This window comes from Chanodichthys erythropterus, chromosome 3 (assembly GCF_024489055.1).
Source record: "Chanodichthys erythropterus isolate Z2021 chromosome 3, ASM2448905v1, whole genome shotgun sequence".
In the NCBI taxonomy this organism is placed as follows: Eukaryota; Metazoa; Chordata; class Actinopteri; order Cypriniformes; family Xenocyprididae; genus Chanodichthys; species Chanodichthys erythropterus.
The window spans coordinates 44,980,780-45,004,363 of NC_090223.1; the positions used below are offsets into that span (position 1 = coordinate 44,980,780).

Below are 23,584 nucleotides of genomic sequence, written 5' to 3' on the forward strand. Positions count from 1 at the left end.
CGCCACTGATATATATATATATATATATATATATATATATATATATATATATATATATATATATTTAGAAAATGAGTGATGGTTTCTCTAGATAAGATCCTTATTTATCATCTGGGATCGCTGTAAACTGTAATTTTGACCTTCAACAGTTTGGGCTCCATTGAAGTCCACTATAGGAGAAAAATCCTGGAATGTTTTCATCAAAAACCTTAATTTCTTTTCGACTGAAGAAAGAAAGACATGAACATCTTTGATGTCATGGGGGTGAGTAAATGATCAGGAAATTTTCATTTGAAAGTGAACTAATCCTTTAATGCACTTCATGTTGGTGATAACATAGAATGGAATATATTGTCAAAAGTAATCAAAAACTAGTCTGAATACATTACCTAAAACGAGTAGCCTAATTACTAACTACAATTTTTGTTATGTAATCTGGAATCAGTAACTGAATACAGTTTGTAAGTAATTAATATTTTAGCATATTTTTATTTTTAAAGATTGAGGTTAATTTATATTTGAATTTATATTTGAGGTTAATTTATATTTTAATTTATATGTGAATTCTTCGAAGAACTCTTATATTTAGATGCTTGTATGACTCTTGTAATACTATAATTTTATAATTTCATGTATTTTAACCCTCTTAGAATATAATTGTATTTTGTCAATAAATGTTGTACGCTATTCTTTCTTTGTCGCGATAAAAAATAAAAATTTAATAAAATGTTACGACTATTCCAGATGTGACGTAGCCAGTTAACGATAGTTGATTTCCAAATGCTCGTGATTGACACGCGCTCTGTGGAGACTGATGAGTGTTTACAGATCTACTGATGATCTACACGTCCACTTACCCTACCTTACCTTCAGGGGTCGGCGATCTTTCAGCACTTACACTATCTAGGAAAGAAACATGTCAACAAATAAACGGAACAGATAAAATTCACAAGGCATACAGTCAATCGCTGCTGGTTTCAAAGATCGCGCGTGACCTGTGCAGCAGCAACGACAACAACAGCGACTACGCGATAAAGTTTGTCTTTGTGAATCGGGTAAGTTACTGCAGTAATACAGTGTCATTGGCAGACGGAGTAACTAGCACACTGCTGTAGCTAAACTGGAATAACTGGGTATTAACTGATATTATGTGGTCGTGGCTAACGTTACATTAAACTGAAAATGTTTCAAGTTAGCACAACGATGCAAAATATGTATCAGGTCATTTTGAAGCAACAGTTATAGGATATACTGAAATATAAACAAGCAAATCATAACGTTTCGCCATTATGGGCCACGGCTTCTCCTTGTGAAGTAGTTGCCACGGAAACCATCACATGGATTTTGCATTCCAGCAACTTTTCCATCTCATTCTTGAGGGTCACGAGGCGCGTGCACTTCGTGACCACGAACTTGTATTCTTCACTTGTATATAGATATAATGCAATAATACTGTGCCATGCATTAGATTACTAATTAATAAGACAAATTCTAACAGTTTATTTTCCTCGATGTTGTTTTTATTTACATGGAGCAAGGCTCACTGACTGAAACTCTGGCATCTTGCACGAGGACTTCCATGAGCTGAGGATGGCGGACATTAGGACATATAATGTTGTTGTTTTGGGAATAGGATTTTTGTTCATTTTTACAGCCTTCACCACTTGTGGTAACATCGAAGTAAGTTCTCTTGCATTCATATATAAACTACTATAGTCTAAGAAGTATGGATACAATGACATTAAATGACATTTCAATATTCAATATACAGCAAATTCTAGTTATTTTACCACTTTAAAATGTCCTTCAGACATAGTTTTTCTATCATTTCCATCACACAATAGCATAGTTCATTTTTGTAAGGCAAGTTTTCAGCTTTATTTCAGTATTTTATGTTGTGAAATATGACATTCAATACAACTGAAATCTGTATCAGTCTATTGTTGGGTTAAATCCGGGTCAGGCGCATCTCGTGTTTTTGATTCCCCCCATCAGTCAATGAATTATCCTGCTTGACTAATGGGAGGAACAAATTCAAATGTCAAGGTGGACTCATGTTAACCTCACAGTCACTCCACACAGAAAAACCCACAAACTCAATTTAATCATGAAAGGATGCCTTCATAACATTCAACGAAATGTTAAAAGTTTTAGCGCAAAATTAATCATCCTCACAATAAGGGTATAGCTGACATGCTTCATGTAGCCTTCAAATAATTATTTTATTATTTTACATTTACATTTACATTTATTCATTTGGCAGACGCTTTTATCCAAAGCGACTTACAAGTGAGGAATACAACAAGCGAGTCGTTATGACGAGGCAAATAGACAAGAATTTTAATACATGCAGTTTTTATGACTTCAAATTGATTGACAGACTATATATATTTTAAAAAAAGTTTAAACTTGTCTACTTTACAGTGCTATTTAGGTGAACAGCAAAACATTGTTTGGTTACATTTTATTACAGTGCTGTAGTTACATTGTAATTACTCAAATAAGTGCTGAGAACTATTAATTAACTACATGCATGTACTATAGACTTAGGGTTTGGTTTAGGGTTAGTTACTTGTAATTATGCATAATTTACTGTTATTACTATAGTAAGTACATATAGTATAAAGTGTAACTACGGCACTGTAAAATAAAGTGTTACCTAATTATTTGTTTATTTCCTTTTAGCAAACAGTGGTGAAAAGCTTAAATAGCACTAACTTCACTGGGAGTGGGTATCACAGGTAAGTCCTTCACTTTTTTACTACATATATGATATATATTATTTATGTTATTTTTTTTAGATGACACTACACTGTAATCATCTTTGTTTCAGTCTAATTTAACAATTGTCACTGCACCAAAATTTTAGTCAGTACCAGTAACAGCCTCTTTTCAAAGTTATCGGTAGCAGAGCAAAAAAACCTGTTAAATCAAGTACTTTAAAAAATGTTGTCCTGATTTGTCTCTCTGTTGGTTATCACTGTCAATCATGCAGTTTCAGATTCAATCATGCATTTAAAGGTACAATATGTAAAATTTTTGCAGTAAAATATCCAAAAACCACTAGGCTAGTGTTATATATTTTGTCCAGCTGATGACTAACAATTTCTCTAATGTTTTCAACTATTTGTAAATCATGAGAAAATCCCCATTCTAAACAGTGACACGGGGCAGTGCAGTCGCCTGTCAATGACGTCACTTACCTCGTAGAAACCACATGACAACAGTGCCGTGGACAAATGCGGAAGTAGTGTCTAGCGTCCAGCAAACCACTAGCTTGCTTCAAGCAGTTCCTTATTTACTTCTTGCACGTTTTATGGTGGATTTTGTTACTTATTTATGGAACATAATTACTGTTTACCATCTGCCGCTGGTTCTGTCGACAAGGACAGCTCCCGTAAACTCATGACCGGAAAAGCGGAAGTGGCGCCTATGACTGTGTCATAATAAAAGTCCCGCTTCCCGTGAGGGGTGTGTTGATCAATCGCTCCAGCTCCTCGTTCAGCTCCCGCAACACTCGGTCCTGCTCTGCTTCATACTACAGTAACGTTAATAATCGCATCCACGAACATGAGTTCTTCCAGACTCCAATCCCTATTCTTTTGCACCGTCCTTTGAGATGGAGACCACATGTCCCAAGTTTCAGCTCTAAAACGTCATCAAACTACGCCTTTGTTTTGAATAGGCTTCTAGTGACCTCTAGCGGGAAAAAATATCACAAATTGTACCTTTAAATACGGTTGTCAGTCCAGAAACTTTGCAGTGCACTTATCAGCGTGAAAAACTAAACTTGTATTATTCAGATTGTGAATGGGTAGTGAGAAGAGCCTCCCTTTATAATCACTGATGCCAGGTTCACACATACTCCGTTTACAGTACGTATTGCAGTGCGTATGCGGGCATTAGCAGCACGGGCTCATTGTGCTTTCACATATGAAGCGTTTGCAGTGCGCAACTGATCCGCGGCTGTATACCACAAACACAACATTTATTCATTATTTTTATTTCAGATCCGAAATTTGTTCCTGAAAATGCTTTTTCAGAATTGTGATTACTTCTAGAGTTATATATTATGTAGCTCAAGCAAATAGCAAAACATATTATTTATTATTATTATTATTTAATAACTTCTTATTAAAATCACAAACATTTTAAATTAAAACAAACAATTGACAAAACGGCCATCTCTCATACCTTTTCTTTTGGATTTAAATCTTCATACAAGAAATGGGGGTCATAAAGAACTTTTTTTTTTGCGTTTTCAGCGGTGTTAAGCGCATTGTGAGTAACTTTCTCTGAGTAGCATCTCTGATTGGCCATCGTGTCCACATGCTCAACAGATATGATTTTGATTGTCTACAATGCTCGACACTTGTAAAAACACTGTAAACAGAAACATTTGACGTTCAAACAAACACGAACAAGAGCATTTGAAAGCAGTGTCTATCAGCAGGTACTGAATGTACTCGATACTCGAAATGCTGGTCAACCTTTTTTGGTACCAGTAATCACTCGGGTTTCTCAATGAATTCAGAGTGGTCACCAGTTTGACTTAAAAATTATCATAAAAAATTTCCAATATTAGAAACAGAAGGTGCTGGCAAGCACAATATATTAACAACTTAAATTAAGAGAAAAATAAACTCTAGGTATATATATATATATATATATATATATATATATATATATATATATATATATATATAATTGTATTTTTTTTTTTTTTTTTTTTCACAGCCTTGGAATAATATATGGAGTTTTTTCATTCTGTAACGTGTTAGCTCCCACTATCGTTGCAATAATTGGACCACGGTTTACAATGTTCTTGAGTGGAATTCTTTATAGGCAAGTATTACAGATCTTTTTCTGACTGTTCATTATGTAGTCAGTAAGCAAATGTTGTCTGTATTGTTTACTTCTGTGTGTTTTTCAGTGGTTATATAGCTGTATTCATCATTCCATCCACATGGTCCTTTTATTTTACATCAGTGGTAATTGGCATTGGAGCGGCCAGTAAGTAGATATTTAAAACACACATTCATTGTGTATTTCATTTGTTCAAAGATTTCATTCACCACCTGCCTTTATGTGTGTGTGTATATATATATATATATACATATATATATATATATATATATATATATATATATATATATATTAGGGCTGTCAATAGATAAAACATTTTTTTAATCGCTTTTAATTCACTTCATGAAATTAAGCATACACCATTTATCTTGTTTAACACGTCCATTTTGCCATCAGTGCCTATATCCAGCAAAGTAAACCATCAGACTGAAGTGTGATTCTCACAAATTTTTCAGCTTTTTTCAAGGTAAATTTAGATGTCTTTTCAGAAAAGGACACCAAATAACCAAATATTTTTTCATTTAATTCATACATTTATGTACACCAAAGCACCCATAAAAAAAAAATCACAGCAAAAAAAAAAAAAACATTTTAAGAATTCACAGTGTATAGTATGTGCAACAGTAAAGAGCTTGTTTACATTTTAAACAAGACAAGTTGCAATACAGAACAGGACCACATGGAGACGCCAAAAAACCAACTAAACCAACTGCCTTGACCTGCATTTATACTAAAGTACACAAGCAACATACACAGGAAAGATCCAAACATTATCCTGAATGTGTGTGAAAACAACGTGAATGTAATGAAATGTGTCTGTGCATAAATACAGTGTGCGATCAGTGAGTTGAGAGCGCATCAAAATAACGGGCTCACATGTGCTTCTGTGCGTCACCGCAATCATCTCTACTTTGATTGCAGTCCTCATCCATCAAAACTTTCATAGCAAGAAGGTGATCATCTGGCCATACAGCAGTGGGATATTTCGACGTTCCGTTCAGACAGGAAGACCACGAGGCGGGAGGGCTTGCGCTCTTCAGATACAATGACACAATATGACAGAGAGCTCGTGTTTTAAAGCAAAACAGACACTGGAATGAATAATTCTCTCTGCCATCTCTGACATAATCAGCATGGACTTTAAGATCATCTAACTGCGTGACTTAAATTACCTTATGATACAATTTCAAATTATTTTAACGTGTTAAGGATTTTGAATTAATCGCATGCATAACAGCCCTAATATATATATATATATATATATATATATATATATATATATATATATATATATATATATATATATATATATATATATATATATATATATGTACAGACGTGGACAAAATTGTTGGTACCCTTGATAAAAATGAACAAAAAAAAACTGTGAAAAAAAATCTGCATCGTTAATCCTGTAGATTTTTTTTTATTTTTTATTTTTTATTCACAATGTTTGTTTTTGGATAATTGTCCTGTTGGAAGATCCAACCAGCAGCCATGGCCCATTTTAAGATTTCTAGAAGTAGTAGTCAGGTTTTGGTTTTTGTATCTGTTAGTATTTGCTAAAATATGTATCTGAACAAGATGTCCAGGACCTCCAGCAGAAAAATAGGCCCACAACATTAAAGATCCAACAGTTTATTTAACCGTGGGCATGGGGCACTTTTTATCCATGTGTGCACCAAATCCATCTGGTGGGTTTGCTGCCAAAAAGCTCTTTTTTTAGTTTCATCTGACCATAGTAGCCAGTCCCGTTTGAAGTTTCAGTCTTGCCTAACAACTGAATATGCTGGAGATTGTTTCTGGATGAGAGCAGAGGATTTTTCTTGAAACCCTCCTGAACAACTTGTGGTGATGTAGGTGCTGTTTGATCATTTTTTCCAGGCTTTCTGAGACTCGAGACTCAACTAATCTCTGCAATTCTCCAGCTGTGATCCTTGGAGAGTCTTTGGCCACTCAAACTTTCCTCCTCATTTCACATTAGGATGATTTAGAAACATGTCCTCTTCCAGGCAGATTTGTAACATCTTTAGTTGATTGGAACTTCTTAATTATTGCCCTGATAGTGGAAATGGGGATTTTCAATGCTTTTGCTATTTTCTTACAGCCACATTTTATTTCATGAAACTCAACAATCTTTTGCTGCACATCAGGGAAATTTGGCTTTTGTGTTTCCTCATGTTTATACTCCTGTGAAACAGGAAGTCATGGCTGGACAATTTCATGTTCATGATCATCCTGGTGTGCTAAAATCAGCCCAGAACAATACGGGAGGAGCTTGTAAATTATCTCAAGGCAGTTGGGACCACATTCAGCAAAAAAAACAATGGTGTAACACTGCGCCGCAATGGATTGAAATCCTGCAGTGCCCGCAAGGTCACCCTGCTCAAAAATGCACATGTACAGGCCCTTCTGAAGTTTGCCAGTGAACATCTAAATGATTCAGAGAAGGCTTGGGAGAAAGTGCTGTGGTCAGATGAAACCAAAATTGAGCTCTTAGAGAGGATTTAGAATTAGAGAGCGGATCTGTAAAGAGGAATGGACCAAAATCCCTCCTGACCCCTCATTTCTTTATAAGTGGGCAAACTAACAAAATCAGCAGGGGATCAAATAATTATTTCCTCCACTGTCTGTATGTATATATATATATATATATATATATATATATATATATATATATAGTAGGTGATGGATTAAATGACAGTTAAAGGTTTTAATCATTCATTTGTTAAGAGGTATTCATAATTAAGTAGTGCAACATGGCTCATATTAGCTCTCAATTCATTTTGATATAATCTTTGTTGGTGCAACCTGCCCTTTTTCTATCCACAGTGCTTTGGACAGCCCAAGGGCACTTTCTAGTGGAGAACTCTGATGCTTCCACCATCAACAGGAACACAGGATTATTTTGGGCTTTACTACAGTGCAGGTACTTGGAGAGATAGCAGCAAACGTTTACAGCGAGCTCAGCCAGTTGTCACACTAACATATTACCCTTAATCATCTGTGATTATCAACTGTAAACTAATATGGAATATTAAGGGCCAGATTCACTAAACAGGGCAAATTTGCATAAAACAGCAATCACATTCAAGTGCTGATGGGAGTGTAAAGTTCTGCAGGTGATTTACTGAAAATGCACAAATTAAAGAACATGTGGGATTGAAACGGTGGCTAGCAAACAAAAACCTCATCATGGCTTTACTTTAAAACTGGGGGAAAAAAATGAAGACGTGTGTACTGAGCAAATAGTAGTTTGCTGTTTTTTCCCCCCACTAATTGTGTCATCAAGTTCTGTACTTCTATTGGTTTTTGATTTGATGGTTGTAAGAAAAGCCACACTACAGGACTGCACCTCAAAACTTCTGACACTGGCAGAATTTCATCTGAGGTAAAATTTGATCACAATGGTCATTAATTGGACATGTCAAACTAGCTATCAAAGACTTCAGATTTTGGCCTAAGATCAGAGTAATCTTTTAGGATTCACAATTTTTTTTTTACTAATTTGTTCCAATTAGTTTGTTTTTCATAGTTGATCTTTTCGCACAAAATAATAAATTGTTCCCTCAATTTACTAAATCGTGGCCACATTGTACTAATTCGGGAACGAATCTATGGGAACGAATGTGTATATATATATATATATATATATATATATATATATATATATATATATATATATATATATATATATATACTGTACATGTCATATTCAGTGCTGTTTAGTTTCAGTTTGATTGGACTTTCTGTTTGTTTGTATCTGTCACATGTTCCTTTGTTCTGTTTCCCGCCACTCGTCTGTGTCCCCAGTTACCATCATTATTAGTTCATAGGTGTCAGCTGTGTGTTAGTCATTATCCTCATTATGTTCACTAATTAAGTTGTGTTCATCCTGCCTGTCTACTTGTTGCAGTGTTGCCAATTTGTGGATTTTGTCACTAGATTTAGTGTCCACATGTCATGTGTGGGGTTGGAGTGGAGAAAATTCTCTCAGCCTTAGTAAATCACGTTGCAGGATTTATACTCTCCTCCTATAAATTTTGCATCTGAAAGGGTGTCAGGTGCTATGTAGGCTGTAGTAAGCGCACAATCACAAAGGATAACAAAAGGAGTCTTAAGTAGTACTTTCCACTAGGAACACGTAGGAGAATCATGTGGATGAAGCTCAGGAAATAACCACCCTTAACATAAACAATACCAGACAATGAAGCAAAAGAAACTGAGGGTTTAAACACAAGGAAGATTAATGAACTGAACAGACACAGTTGCGTAGAACTGATTATTAACAACCAGGGAAACTAACTAGGGAACACAGGTAAACCAGAACAGGGAAAACAGAACCAAAACACAATGAAACTAAACCAAAACAGAACATACATGTTACAAAGGGAAACTCCTGCAAATGCATATGCAATAAGGTCAGCCACAAAAATAATCTTTATTAAAGTATCTTTTTAACACCAAAAAAGGGTTTGCGCTTGTGCTATGACTCAGAGCAGCATTTATCAGCAGCATGCATGACTGCATGATAGATAGTTCAAATAAAAATAGTTAAAAAACTCAAAAAAAAAACAAAAATGAAATGTAAGGCAGATCCTCAAATATTGTCCATATAAAGTGAAAATGGCAAGCTCTAAAATGACAGAAGAACATCATAAATACATTCCACACCATACTAATCTGTTTTTTACTTCATTATATGGAAAATGGCAGCATGGACATTCCACGTAAGATCTCCTTTTGTTTGTAACTGAAGAAAGAAAGTCATAATGGTGGATTTATGCAAACTTACTAACCAAATCAGTAATACCAACTGTGTTACAGAATGTTTTAACCAGATGTTTAAAACTTTCAATGATTCCTATATGAAAAGCTCTATTTGTGCTTTCTTTCCAGTATGTTGTTTGGCAATCTGTACGTTTATTTTGATTGGAAAGGAAAAACTGAAATTTCAGGTAACATGATGGTTTGAAAATCATATTTGTTTGTGTTCACTCTTTCATTAATATTAATCAGCACTTATTTAATCGCTACTAAACACAATAAATCCTGTCTATTTACTTACTCTCAAATGACAATATTTTAAAATAAGTTTTTTTCCCCCCTCACATTTATACATTTTTGGGTTTGTTTCTATCACTTTTTTTTTTTTTTTTACAGATAAAGACAGAAAGATCATGTTTACAGCTCTGCTGGTTATCTCAGTACTTGGGACACTAAGTTTTCTTGCCTTGAGGAAGGTCTGTCAGCTCGAAGAGGCTCTCTCGGAAGAGGAGGGCCAGTCTCTGTTATCTGCAAGATTAATGTAAGTTCACACTTTCATTCAAGTGAACCGTAATGATTAATGACAGTTTCCTCTCATCAACAAGTCTGTTTCACAGATCCAACAATAATGTTTCTGGCCAGAAATTCAGATTAATACTTGTCTTGCTGATATGTTTAATGTACCCACCACAAAAATATGGTACATTTTATGGCATTCCTCATTTTCACAAAAACAAACAAATAAAAAAAGTACAATTGCTACTTTTCGTTTTGATTTTCCATTGGCAACTTATATAATTTGTTGTGTAATGTTATTTTAGATATAAACAAAGAGCAACATCTGCTGTGACGGAAGCTAAAACAGAGTTTAGTAAGTTAAATTTCCTTGTTTGTTACATGATCTGCTATTTGTTATAAAAGTATTTAATTGAGGAATTATTCAAAGAATTATTTTAAATAAAATGTCAGATTGGACTACTTTTGTAGTGGTTCATCAGTTATTTATTTATTTATTTTTGTTTGTTTTCTTTTAGAGACGATTGTGGAAATCTTCAAAACAAAAACCATACTGTTATTAAGTTTCTGCATGGCATACAGTGGTAAGGACATCACTAAAGGAAACATCCATAAGTGCAATGAGCATTTGAGCATGATGAATATGTTTGGACTCCTGTTGTCTCATTGAAGGTTTGGAGCTGTCATTTTACAGTGGCGTTTACGGAACCTGCATCGGCGCTACGACACATTTTGGCGATGCAGCAAAAGGCTTAATCGGCATTTCAGGCATTGTGGTGGGAATCGGAGAAATAATTGGTAAGTGTACCTATCTTGTCAGGTACTGCCTATCTTGTCAGTTCCTGGATAACAAAAGGAGTCTTTAGTAGTACTTTCCACTAGGAACACGGAAAATCATGTGGATGAAGCTCAGGAAATAACCACCCTTAACTTAAACAATACCAGACAATGAAGCAAAAGAAACTGAGGGTTTAAACACAAGGAAGATTAATGAACTGAACAGACACAGTTGCGTAGAACTGATTATTAACAACCAGGGAAACTAACTAGGGAACACAGGTAAACCAGAACAGGGAAAACAGAACCAAAACACAATGAAACTAAACCAAAACAGAACATACATGTTACAAAGGGAAACTCCTGCAAATGCATATGCAATAAGGTCAGCCACAAAAATAATCTTTATTAAAGTATCTTTTTAACACCAAAAAAGGGTTTGCGCTTGTGCTATGACTCAGAGCAGCATTTATCAGCAGCATGCATGACTGCATGATGGATAGTTCAAATAAAAATAGTTAAAAAACTCAAAAAAAACAAAAATGAAATGTTAGGCAGATCCTCAAATGATGTCCATATAAAGTGAAAATGAATTTAAACGGGCAAGCTCTAAAATGACAGAAGAACATCATAAATACATTCCACTCCATACTAATTTATATTCCAAGAAAGTCATATTGGAGGATTTATGCAAACTAACTAACCAAATCAGTAATACCAATTGTGTTAAAGAATGTTTTAACCAGATGTTTAAAAAACTGTCAAGCTAAAACAGTTTAGTAAGTTAATAAGAGCTTAATTTTCTTGTTTGTTACATGATCTGCTCTTTGCTACAAAAGTATTTAATTGAAGAATTATTCAAAGAATTATTTTAAATAAAATGAGCTACTTTTGTAGTGGTTCATCAGTTACGTATTTATTTATTTTTGTTTGTTTGTTGTCAGTACCTGAAAAGAGAGTCAGATACTTTTATAAGATTGAAGCTTGATTAGATGGTCTTTTGTCTGCAGGGGGAGGATTGTTTGGCCTTGTATTGAAGAATAACCGTTTCAGGCGCACTTCAGTTGTCTTCTTAGGGATGGTTGTGCACTTTGTGGCCTTCTACCTGATATTCCTCAACATACCAGATGATGCACCTGTGGTTCTTCAAACAAGCTCACAGCATAAACCATATCTGGCACCAAGGTATAACAATATAAGTGATTTCTTTCCTCCCAAACCAGTTCTTCACAAAGCCTGCCCTGCAGCCAAGTTCGTTGGATAAGCTTAGGGTGAAGGGTTGGGTTAGGGGGTCAGTGGTTCCAAAGTGTGGGGCGCTGTGGCAAGTGTTTGAGTGTGCGAATGTATGTCTGCCCTTTATAGCGCCACAGAATGCCAATTTGTCTAAACAAGCCTGACACACAAGACACTCGCCATAGAAATAGCTGCTATTGTGAACTTGTCTCGCACAAACACTGTGTCTACTGTTGTCTTGGCATAACAGCTAAATGGTCTCTAGTACAATGGATGCAACCAAACGACAAAAAGTCTGTTGATGTGTGTGTCTGTGTGTACACTTTATTCACTCTTGTAGCGTGTCCATAGCCCTGTTGTGCAGCTTCTTGCTGGGTCTTGGGGACAGCTGTTTCAACACTCAACTCTACAGCATTCTGGGCCGGGCGTATGCTGAGCAGAGTGCACCAGCCTTTGCTATTTTTAAGTTCATACAGGTACAGACATTTTGCATTTATTCAAATTGTTTTTTGCTAAGATTCACTTCAACAAGTTCTGCTATTGATTCAAAGATGACACAGGCCTGTTTGCAGTTTTGCTTAGTATGTGGCTTACCAAATGGGGCAATATAAACTGTGTAAACACTATCGTTCAAACATTTGGATGCAGTAAAAGAAATTATTATTATTATAAGACACTTTAAATTGATCAAAAGTGACAGGAAAGACATTTACAATGTTACAAAATATTTCTATTTATATTCACCAAAGGCTTCAGAAAAAAATAAACTTTGATAATAATCTGAAAAATAAAAATTCTTCAGCATCAAATCATATCAGAATGATTTCTGAAGTAATGATGCTGAAAATACAGCTTTACATCACAGGAATAAATTACATTTTAAAATATAATGAAAACAGTTCTTATCTTGTAGTAATAATCAACTACAATTAATTATTATAATATTGTAGTAATAATTAACAATATTACACATAAAAAAAGAAAACAAAATCAGCCTTGGTGAACATAAGAGACTTCTTTCAAAACATTTAAAACATCTTACCAACCCCAAAGCTGTGTGTGTATTCATATAAATAAATAAATTATATAAATAAATAAAAAACAATCAAATTTACATGCTGTCACATTTCCTAAGCGTGGTGCAGGCAGAAGTCAAGACGTAGAAGATAAATTCAAACAGACTTTAATAATACAAGGAAAACCTTAACCAAACTCTAGTCCAAACCAAACAAGAACCGACCATGAGAGCCAAAACACGGCAGATTATATACAGAAAAGACACAAAGACACAAAGGATAAACACAGGTGATACAAGTGAGGGAACTGGGCTGGATTTCCTGATAACGTTGTCTCTTAGTGTGCTACGAAGACTCTAAAGGTAGACCTTAACTGAAGATATACCGTTTCTAGCCGTGTTCCCCGAACTATCCTTTAGGAGGTTGCTTAAGGTATATCTTCTTAAGTACGACGTTATCAGGTGCTGTCCATGGCGGTGCTGCTGAATTGGTTGATATCGATGGCTCGAGAATCGATAATTCACTCTATATACAGGGGCTGCTTCATTGCGTTATGTGAGAAATCAGTGTTCTTTATAAAAAGAAGTACTTTAAAAGTAGAAATTGCATTTATCAGGACTAATGGAATGTTATAAAAGTAATTCAAATTGCACACTAAATCTATATTGTAATTTATCTATATTCTGGGGCCGCGGAGCCCCCATCAGCCTGAGTTTAAGGCGACTTTTATTTATAAAAAGTTTTAATTCCTTGGAGACCCGTCATTCAGCTGGCAGACATGTAGGTATCGCGTTTATATCGTTTTTTACATTTTTTATTCAAAATATTAACAAACTTGTTAACTATAGCCTATCATGAATTTTATGATATATTCAGATTGTAAATATGTGGAAGTGAATATGTTTTGTCGCACGATGAGTTTACACGGCAATTCAGAGCTGTTGGATTTACAAAATCTTCCCCGAAATACATAAAAGTATGTGGCTGGTGAACTGGGAGAAGAATAGAATAAACTTTATTGTTTCATACACAATGTGTATCTGATATGAATAAAACTCTTCGTCAAATTAGATAATTGAAAGGGTTATTATTGCAGCTTCCGTAGACATCAGTGTATGAAATTTGATTTTAACAAACTAAAAATGTCTTTTTTACGCAGTAGCCTACATAATTCAAATGTGTATTTAAATGTCTGAAACCTAAAATAAACCTGACGAGGTTAAAAACACCGATTAGTTGTGATATGACAAGTTTTCTTTGTTCTGTTCCTTCCTGTATACTTAACTAAGAATGTTCTGCACGTCTGTCTCTAGCTCAGCACTAAAGCACATTTGAATTTAGCAGTGAATCTTTGCATTTTATTTTTTGCCATAACCCTAATCAAACACTGGGTGTATTACAACTTCAGAATTATATTCGTATTGACTGTCAGCAGTGATAAGGTATAGCTAAGAGTGCTCCAGACCAACCTTACGGAAGTATGACTTAACTAAGAACGTTTCAGGAAACACATATTAACATTAAGTTGCAGCTTAAGGTATAATTTAAGAATGACGTAGAGTTAAGGGAAATCCAGCCCTGATGAGTAACCATAGTAACAAACTAGAAAGTAATGAGTAACCTAGTACAGTGATTCCCAAACCTGTCCTGGTATCATTTGAAGTATAATTTTACCCAGAACTGCATATTTTGTATGTTACCTTTATCTGACACACCTACTTCAGATCTTGCAGTCTCTACTAATGAGCTGATGAGTTGAATCAGGTGTGTTAGATGAGAGAGACATCCAAAATGTGCAGTGTTGAGGGTCCTCCAGGACAGGTTTGGGAACCACTGACCTAGTAGACAAACAAGTGGCAGGAAACTGAGAACAAAGGAGATGTGACTGAAGATAAAGAGTCCATAAGGTTGAAACTAAGCATAATCATGACACACGTGCATATGTGTGCATCTACTGTGTGTATTTTTGTGCATCTAGTCATAAGATTTAATGCATAGCCGACATTCTACTTCCGTGGAAGATGATAATCTGATGCGATTAGACATGATATTTTGAGCATTAAGTACTGCTGGTTTACGTCAGTAGACTATCTGAATCTTTTTTAGGCATTAAAATAAGGATCTGAAAGTTTGAGGGTGGAAATTGCACCATTTAAAAGCTATTTATTTATCCCATAACTTTGGTGGATATATCCCTTAAATTGTTGTAATGAATAAAATGCATTTAAATTTCCAGTGTCCAGGTGAATTCGATGATTCAGTGTGTCAATAATACACCCCCTTTCTCAGTCTATTTTTGCAGCTGTGGCATTCTTCTACAGTGGTTATATACTTCTGACCTGGCAGCTCCTTGTTATGGTCATCATGGGATTCATAGGAACACTGTGTTTTTTCATGGTGGAGAGGATGCAGAATATGTCAGCTGATACACAGGAGTATTAGATTGGAGCCTCGACCTGGACACATTTCAGTAAGCATTTGTACTACTTGCACTATTTGTTTGTTGTAATTAAGATTGAATTATAAGTATGCAGCACTACTTTGGATTTATGAGAAGGTGCCTTTTGTGTGTTTTTTTTTTTTTTTTTACATAAATAAAAAATAATTAATATTATTATTTTTAATATCTCTTTACACGCTTTGATAGAATATTGTTAGTTGGAATTGCATTACCATATCCCAAATCTGTAATTGAATCGTATTACAGTAAAATTACACTTCAATTGATATTACATACATTAAAGGTGCACTCAGTAAAGTTTTGTTTCTGTTGTGTTTATTGACATGGCAATCATCTTCAAGTTATACTGACACCTAGTTGTGTAGTTGCAGCAACATGCAAAAGGTCTTGACTTGTTGATTTTGCTTATTTATTCCATGAGAGAAAGAGTCATATAACAAGATAAAACTAGTATTGAGCTCGTCATGTGATTTCAGCATGGCCACCCTAATGTGGTGTTGTGCATTATGTGTAAAGCAAAAACATGAGGAAAAATACTGAGTGCATCTTTAAGATTCATGTAAAATTATGTTGTTGACAATCAGGTGATACTTCAGCTGAATATATATATATATATTATAATTGTGTAGACATTTCATATATATCAGGGTCGGAATTTTGTGTGGACTTTGGGGCAAAAATGCCACCAAAATGAACAAAAATGCCCCCCAAATTTAAAGGGTTAGTTCACCCAAAAATGAAAATTCTGTCATTAATTACTCACCCTCATGTCGTTCCACACCCATAAGACCTTCATTTATCTTCAGAACACAAATTAAGATATTTTTGATGAAATCCGATGGCTCAGTGAGGCCTGCATTGCCAGCAAGTTAATTAACACTTTAAACAGTTCATGTGACTACAGTGGTTCAACCTTAATGTTATGAAGTGACGAGAATACTTTTTTGTGCGCCAAAACAAACAAAATAATGACTTTATTCAACAATATCTAGTGATGGGCGATTTCATAACACTGCTTCATGAAGCTTCAAAGCTTTCCGAATCTTTTGTTTTGAATCAGTGGTTCGGAGCGTGGATCAAACTGCCAAAGTCACATGATTTCAGTAAACGAGGCTTCGATATGTCATAAGTGTTTCAAAATTTCAGTGTTTCACCACTGGGGGGCATGACTTTGGCAGTTAGATACACGCTCCGAACCACTGATTTGAAACAAAAGATTAATAAAGCTTCGAAGCTTCATGAAGCAGTGTTTTGAAAGCGTCCATCACTAGATATTGTTGAATAAAGTCGTCATTTTGTTTTTTGGCACACAAAAAGTATTCACGTCTTTTCATAACATTAGGGTTGAACCACTGTAGTCAGTGTTCATTGCTTGCTTCCTTTATGTAATTTAATTCAGTTTAAATAATTTGTTTTTTACTACTGAAATAACCAATGTGAAGTCTTGATTTTCTAATCTGTAAAAAGCTAAACGGTTCTGATCTTATTTCGTCTGTATAGCCAGAATATGGCTTGCTTTCTATTAATCAGCATTACTAATATCAACATAGCAATAATCATTATTGTGATTGATTAAAAAACTGGTTAAATTTAAGTTTCTGAAATAAAAAAACAACAACACAGACACATTTAGGTAAGGTAATTATATAAAAATTGTCCTTACAAATGTAATAATTGGCCCTGGGGCAAATATTGCCACTGGAAAAGTTAATTTCTGACCCTGATATATATTTATATATAGGAAATGGAAATTCCATGCAAAGAGGAGCTGTATCATTTCAGTTTAGTTAAGAAAGCATTTCTCTCAGGGTCCTGCTGTGTGATTTTTATAGCTCTGAATATGATATTAATCTGCTTTCAGAGTTCTTCTCTAAAATGATTTTATATTGTTTATACCCTCTGTGTTTTTTATTGTGAAACATTTTTTGAACTTTAACTGTGCAGTCGTCACCAGAAAAACATACCAGATAAGCTGGTTCAGATAATGAAAGTATAACCCATAGTTAAGTAAACTCATTTGGCCTGAACTTTGTCACAAGACAAGCAGAACTTGTTTAAACAAGTATCTTTACACAAAGGTCTTAAAGAAACAAGTCTTGTATATAGATATAAGATGCTGTTTGTTGTAAACCAGTATTTACGATGTAATAGCTGTCTAGGTATTAAGTTATATAAGAATGAATGTTCTGTGTTACATGTTTAGTATGTCTGGCTCATTTAAGATTTAATTGCCTATAATAACAATAATAATAATTAAGTTTACATTACATTTAACAATGAATAAAATGTGCTGAACATTACACAAACACATACCTTGTTATACATGCTGCAGAAGGCTTTTGGGATTGCTGTCAAGAAGGCATATGGTTACTGAATGTGTTTGTCAGTATTAGCCATATGTTGTCTTTGCAGGTGTAATGTAGTTCATGCTTTTTATGTTTTTAATGTGTCAAAAAGCTTTCACAAAATGGTTGTGCATCTTTGGATGACATTACATCATGTCTTTTTACATTTGTGCAACACACTAGCCAATCAAAAAGCTACATTTCATTATATTGCAGATATGCAATAATTTATGTGTCATATTGAAAGTATTTGTTTTTCTATTCAGCCTCTTTGTGCAAAAGTCTGATTTTTCAATTTTGTTAATTGACAATCAAAATGAATTTTTTGTTGTTTGATGTTTTTAACATTTCAATAAAGAAAAACTAAATGTGTTCATGTCTGTTTATTTTTATTTACATGGACATATTCACTGACCATTAGGTTGTAGTATATTTATATTACTTGTAAGTTTTTTTTTTTTTAATTTGTGTCAACATTTTAGTTATCATTTAATTTAGTCATTTTACTACAGCACTGAATCTCACATCACCATAATAAAATAAGACTTATGCTATAGCATATTCTTAATTAAATCTCTGCCTGAGAAAAAGAATTAAGATGAAGCCTTTCACTTTCACTTTTTGAAGAAAAAAATGTATATAAAATGTAGGTACAATTGGTTATTTTGGTATGTATGTCCAAAACTTTTTTTCTTTCTTTCATTTTCTGAAGTTCTGATGCACCTGATATCTCAGTGTTTCTGGTTAAAATGTAATCAATGGCAGATGCTAATATAACTAAAATATTCTATCATATATGGCATATTTAAAGTATCACCCACACCTACATTTGGTATGTACTTTATATTTTTGTTTTTGCAGAAAGAAAATAGAAAAAGATTGAGAAGGGCAATAGTAATATAACAATGCATTATAGTGTAAATGTTATTTAATGTCAAAGACGATAAAATCATACAAAATCATGTCAAAATGGTAATACGTGACTTCTTCAGGCATTTAAGACACTGTACAACCTCTTATTGTTAATAATGTAACTTGAATTCAAAGTCTAAAAAAAGAATTAGAAATTAAAGATAGTTATTACTGGTCATAGTTTCATGCGGAACAACAACAAATAACATGCATTAACCAATGTTAACAAGATTTTAATAATGTATTAGTAAATGTTGAAATTAACATTAACAAAAATTAATAAATGCTGTAGAAGTGAAGTTGAACCTTATTGTAAAGTGTTACCCAAAAATTCAGTATTTCAGTTGTGTGCAGCACAGCTAAACAGACTGATAGGAAGTGTCTATTTGAATAATGGGTGAGAAATGCAAAGAAGAGGCCCATGTGGGATCTTGGCCAGTGCTGTGGGGGAATTTCAGCGCTCCACATTCATTAAGAGCTTGTTCGGTTCTGATGCTCGTGCTCCACTGTCCTTCTGTGCTCTTTGTTAAGCCTTCAAAAGCTTGATATCCATCATCACTTGGTGTGACGCTGCCATCATGGAGCAACAGAGAAGGATTAGGTGGATTTTTACTAGTGATGAGATTTTTCACAATTAACTTTTCATCAGAATCAGCATCATCTGAAAGATTTAAACTAACATCTGCATCATTTCCCTGGTTCACAACACTGTTGAAGCACTGATATCCGTCTTCCAAAGCATCAATCGTGGGAAAGTTAAACTTGCTCTTGCTGATATCAGCGCTCATAGAGGAGTTTTCCCTCTTGTCGGATTGACTGCTCAGCTGCTCCAGGAATGAAGAATCATCAGTGGCTGATTCCAAATACGTCATGTTGCTGAAAACCGATGAGCCAGAGCAGTTGCCCGAATCTCGGCTTGCGCGGTTGTGTTCTCTTGAGAAACTCTTGATTACCATCGTAGTGCCCTGATTTCTGGGTGTGTTGCTGGTAAAAAGAAGGGATTTTAAATCCTCCTCCAGGGCATGTTCGACCCGTGATGAGACGTTGATCGGACTGCATTTCTCCTCGTCACTACCAGAATCAAAGCCAGCCTGGCCGTAATCGTCTGCCGCCGACTCAACACTGTGGGAACTTTTCTCATTGGTTGTATCTACTGATGACGCTGAGATCCTGTAGAGAGACAAACATGTTGAGGGATTATTAATCAGAATTAGTCTGTCATGTGTTTCTGAAGTTCTTGGGAAAACTTACAATTTCTTTTCCTGAAATTCCAGTTTTGGAATCTCTACATGGATTGTGGAGAAGTTCATAATGGAAGGAGGCAAAATATGACCCTATTAAACAAAAGTGAAAAAAATAAAGGGTTATTGAGCATATAGATAACTATTTCAAGATAAAATAAATAGTTAACCAACAAACTGCATATCTTTCTCCCACCTTCTCTTCTCCAAAACTGGCATCTACTTTTGGCTTGGAGATCTTGTCCCACCATTTTGTCTTCATCCTGTAATGAGGAAGTAAAGTGTGTCAGAACTGAATTTGTCAAGGATTCACAAAGGAATAGCAAAAATGTGAAATGTAGAATGATGGCGAGACACAAAACGGAGATCTCACCTCAAAACACAGATGAAGATAGCACAAATGATGAAGATTAAACCAACACACAGAGGTGGAACCAACTTTCTGACCATATCATTTGGAGATGAGGCTGTGGAGCACATATAGATTGATCAGGATCATGAAAGAGCACTAACACACATGCAGGAATGAATCTGAGAACAAAATAGATAGACTTACGGCTGGTGAACTCAACTGGTGCGCTCTGGTCACTCAGTATCTTGTGTTCGTTATAGCTTGTGCTCATTCTTGCTGTCAGAATGTAGTCGGTGTTTGGCTGGAGATGTATGCTCACAATTTCATAGAATCCTACTGAATTTGACTCATTTTTGTACACCTGTATGGACAATTATTATTTATTTTTACAATTCATCTATATGTGAATATATTTCATATCATCTATATATGTCTTCTTCCTTACTGTTTCATCTTTCCCTTTAATCCTATAGCTCAGATGTATTTCCAAACTGTTTTTAAAATTTCCTGCAGGATAACTTGAGTACTTGTCTTCCCAAGTTACATAAAGATTTCCATCTTCAATCTTCTTCACTGATAAAACTGGAGTTTTCGGTTTGACTGCAGAAAATGAAAATCACATTTGCAAACAAGTTAGATATAGTTAGTTGGATGAAACTTTTTTCCATTTTCCATTTTTATTTCACATTTTATTTCATTTTTATTTATTACATTTTTTTAAAACTGAAAAAGCATGTACATTTTACTTAATCTTAAACATATAGACAATTATACTCACTGAAATCCTCTGTTGTGAATGTTTTGCTTAATAAAACGTTTGTTCCTTCCAGAAGTGTAGTAGTGAACTTCTCTCCTATAACAAACCCTTGGACTTTAAATTTACATTCACAACTGGGACTGTGATGACTTCTCTCAAAGATGCATGTATATTCTTTTAACCTGCAATATAAGAGTTAATCATGTCAGTTGACTGCTAAATGAACAGTAATTACATTTTGTTGAACTGAACAAACACTTACAAATCTGCTTCAGTATGTGTGATATTAAGTTTGTATCCAGAGCAACTTATGGGGCCGTCGGACTCCAAACTGCACTTCATTTCTGTCTCAAAGTCATTGAAACACTTCAAGTCGTTCACTGTGGGTTCTAGAGAGATTTTAGAGATGGGAAATAAAAGACGGGGTGAAATCACTATCACAAATGACCAAAGTAGAAATTGTTTTCACCGTTGTTTTCAGAAGTTGTGCCAAAATGTTTTTTGAGGAGAGATAATATGTAGAGCTATACATTTTTCACAATTGTGAAAGTGACAAACAAACACACACATTTGTATGGATATCTTTGAGGGCTTTCATTGATATAATGCAAGCCCAAGCCCACTGCAAATCTTTAAAAATATAAATGTCACATAAATGTCACTTATGCCACTTACTAATATAATTATGCAACTTACAGAAGGCATCGCTGATTAATTTATTAATGATTTAACAAAAAGCAAAGTTTAGTATAAAAATACTGAAATCATGTTTTAAAATAAAATAAAAAGGCTGAGTGTTTGTTAAAACAATACAAAATCTTAAAATATATAAAAGTGGCACTTTGTCCCACTATCAAAGGGGTTGCATTTTGCACCTATATGAATAGTTCTTAAATCTACAAAATGAGTTTCAAATTTGCAATTGAATAATAATGTAATATAATGTAATATAATTTAATGACTTTAAAATTACTTTAAAATTGTTTATGAAGTGTTCTAATTCTAGATGCTTATTTAAGTGAGGTGCTGATGTTTTATTGAAAACAATAAAGTTTGAGGTCACCATTATGGAGGTAAGAGCTTGCTTTGGTTGGGCTCCTGAACCTTGATTATCAAACTTTAGTTTTTCTCCACTTGTTGTAACTGTGTGTTTCTAAAATACATTTGTTACAAAAAAGTTGAGGAAAAAAAACCTGGTCAGATTATTTTGGTTGCTTATTGATGACGACATCATCAAATAGTGGCCTTATTCACTAATTTCTGAGTGTTGTGTTTCTTTCATGTTATTGTAGCTCTGTAATACTGCATAGCGTATGAACCTCAACAGTGGTGACAATAAACAAAAATCTTTTTTGTGACTTTAGTAGCTTGTTTTGTGATGCTCAGAGTTAATCTGTTTATCTGAAAATGTTGTCACCATTGTTGAGGTTCATACGCAGAATCTTGATGTCTGTGTGAGTCTACATGATGCTGTCTGAATAATTTCTGCACAATGATAAAAAAATATCAAAAGTATATCAAAGCAGGACAGGATTTTATGCAGTTTTACAGGGCTACAACAACATGAAAGAAACGCACAGTTACAACAAGTGGAGAAAAACGTACTCAGTTACGAACGTAACCTCGGTTCCCTGAGATACGGAACGAGTACTGCGTATGGGGGAAAGGTCTCCTTTTTCCCCGCTGGTGAAGCCTTTTTAATAACGCAGTGTAACTGCACAGCCATTGGTTCACTCATGAGAAGTTGTTGAACCAATGACGGCGCGGCATAGCCGCGCGAGCCTATGGCGAAATAGCGCACGAATATTTCCGCCAAAACAGGTGGGGCTTATGGCTATATAAGCAGGCATTTCGCCGTATGATTTCAGGTTATACGACTAAAGCGACGACACTGAAGCCGCAGCTTGGTGGCACGGCAATTAACGCTGTGCTCTTTCCGTATCTCAGGGAACCGAGGTTACGTTCGTAACCGAGTACGTTCCCTTTCGATACTCCACTCGTACTGCGTATGGGGGAACTAATTCAACCACGCCGTGCCACAGCAGGGAATGACTGGACTCGTCTTGGATACCGTAGGGAAACCAGTGGACGAGTGAGGAGGCCGAAGCCGTCAGGCAGCGCTGAGAGGGAAATGACCTGTGCTCTGAATGGAGTTGAGAGCACTTTCGGAACATAGCCATGCCTAGGTTTCAAAATGACCTTGGAGTCGTTGGGCCCAAACTCAAGGCAAGCAGGGCTCACAGAGAGGGCCTGCAAGTCGCCAACACACTTAACTGATGCTAAAGCAAGTAGCAGAGCGGTTTTGAGCGTCAGGGGCCTGAGGTCAGCTGACCTTGAGCAC

General features: G+C 35.1%; 2 protein-coding genes across 5 annotated transcripts in view; one reads left to right on the forward strand and one right to left on the reverse strand.

Moving 5' to 3' along the window:
• Window positions 1-810: 810 nt before the first annotated feature.
• Window positions 811-16,810, forward strand: LOC137017808 (UNC93-like protein MFSD11). 3 transcript variants are annotated; one of them, XM_067382481.1, is made up of 14 exons: window positions 811-1,055; window positions 1,535-1,680; window positions 2,686-2,741; window positions 4,738-4,845; window positions 4,934-5,013; window positions 7,699-7,795; window positions 9,766-9,824; window positions 10,030-10,174; window positions 10,455-10,504; window positions 10,668-10,733; window positions 10,822-10,947; window positions 11,937-12,111; window positions 12,500-12,635; window positions 15,465-16,810. In XM_067382481.1, exons 2-14 carry the CDS (start codon window positions 1,591-1,593, stop codon window positions 15,615-15,617), a joined length of 1,341 nt encoding a protein of 446 aa, XP_067238582.1. In that variant the 5' UTR covers window positions 811-1,055; window positions 1,535-1,590; the 3' UTR covers window positions 15,618-16,810. The 3 variants fall into 3 exon arrangements, with proteins under 3 accessions (XP_067238582.1, XP_067238581.1, XP_067238583.1); XM_067382480.1 differs by having other exon boundaries at window positions 1,539-1,680; XM_067382482.1 differs by having other exon boundaries at window positions 1,539-1,680; window positions 12,511-12,635; window positions 15,465-15,600.
• A 2,090-nt stretch (window positions 16,811-18,900) lies between these two features.
• The window catches only part of LOC137017809 (uncharacterized), a 50,870-nt gene continuing 46,186 nt past the window's right edge, over window positions 18,901-23,584 (reverse strand). For both annotated transcript variants that reach the window (XM_067382484.1, XM_067382483.1), the window contains 8 exons: window positions 21,506-21,632; window positions 21,265-21,425; window positions 20,932-21,086; window positions 20,691-20,847; window positions 20,508-20,601; window positions 20,331-20,397; window positions 20,145-20,227; window positions 18,901-20,063 (listed from right to left, as the gene is read on the reverse strand). In XM_067382484.1, the coding sequence (XP_067238585.1) occupies window positions 19,253-20,063; window positions 20,145-20,227; window positions 20,331-20,397; window positions 20,508-20,601; window positions 20,691-20,847; window positions 20,932-21,086; window positions 21,265-21,425; window positions 21,506-21,632 (1,655 nt within the window). In that variant the 3' untranslated portion in view covers window positions 18,901-19,252. The remainder of the gene's footprint in view (window positions 20,064-20,144; window positions 20,228-20,330; window positions 20,398-20,507; window positions 20,602-20,690; window positions 20,848-20,931; window positions 21,087-21,264; window positions 21,426-21,505; window positions 21,633-23,584) is intronic.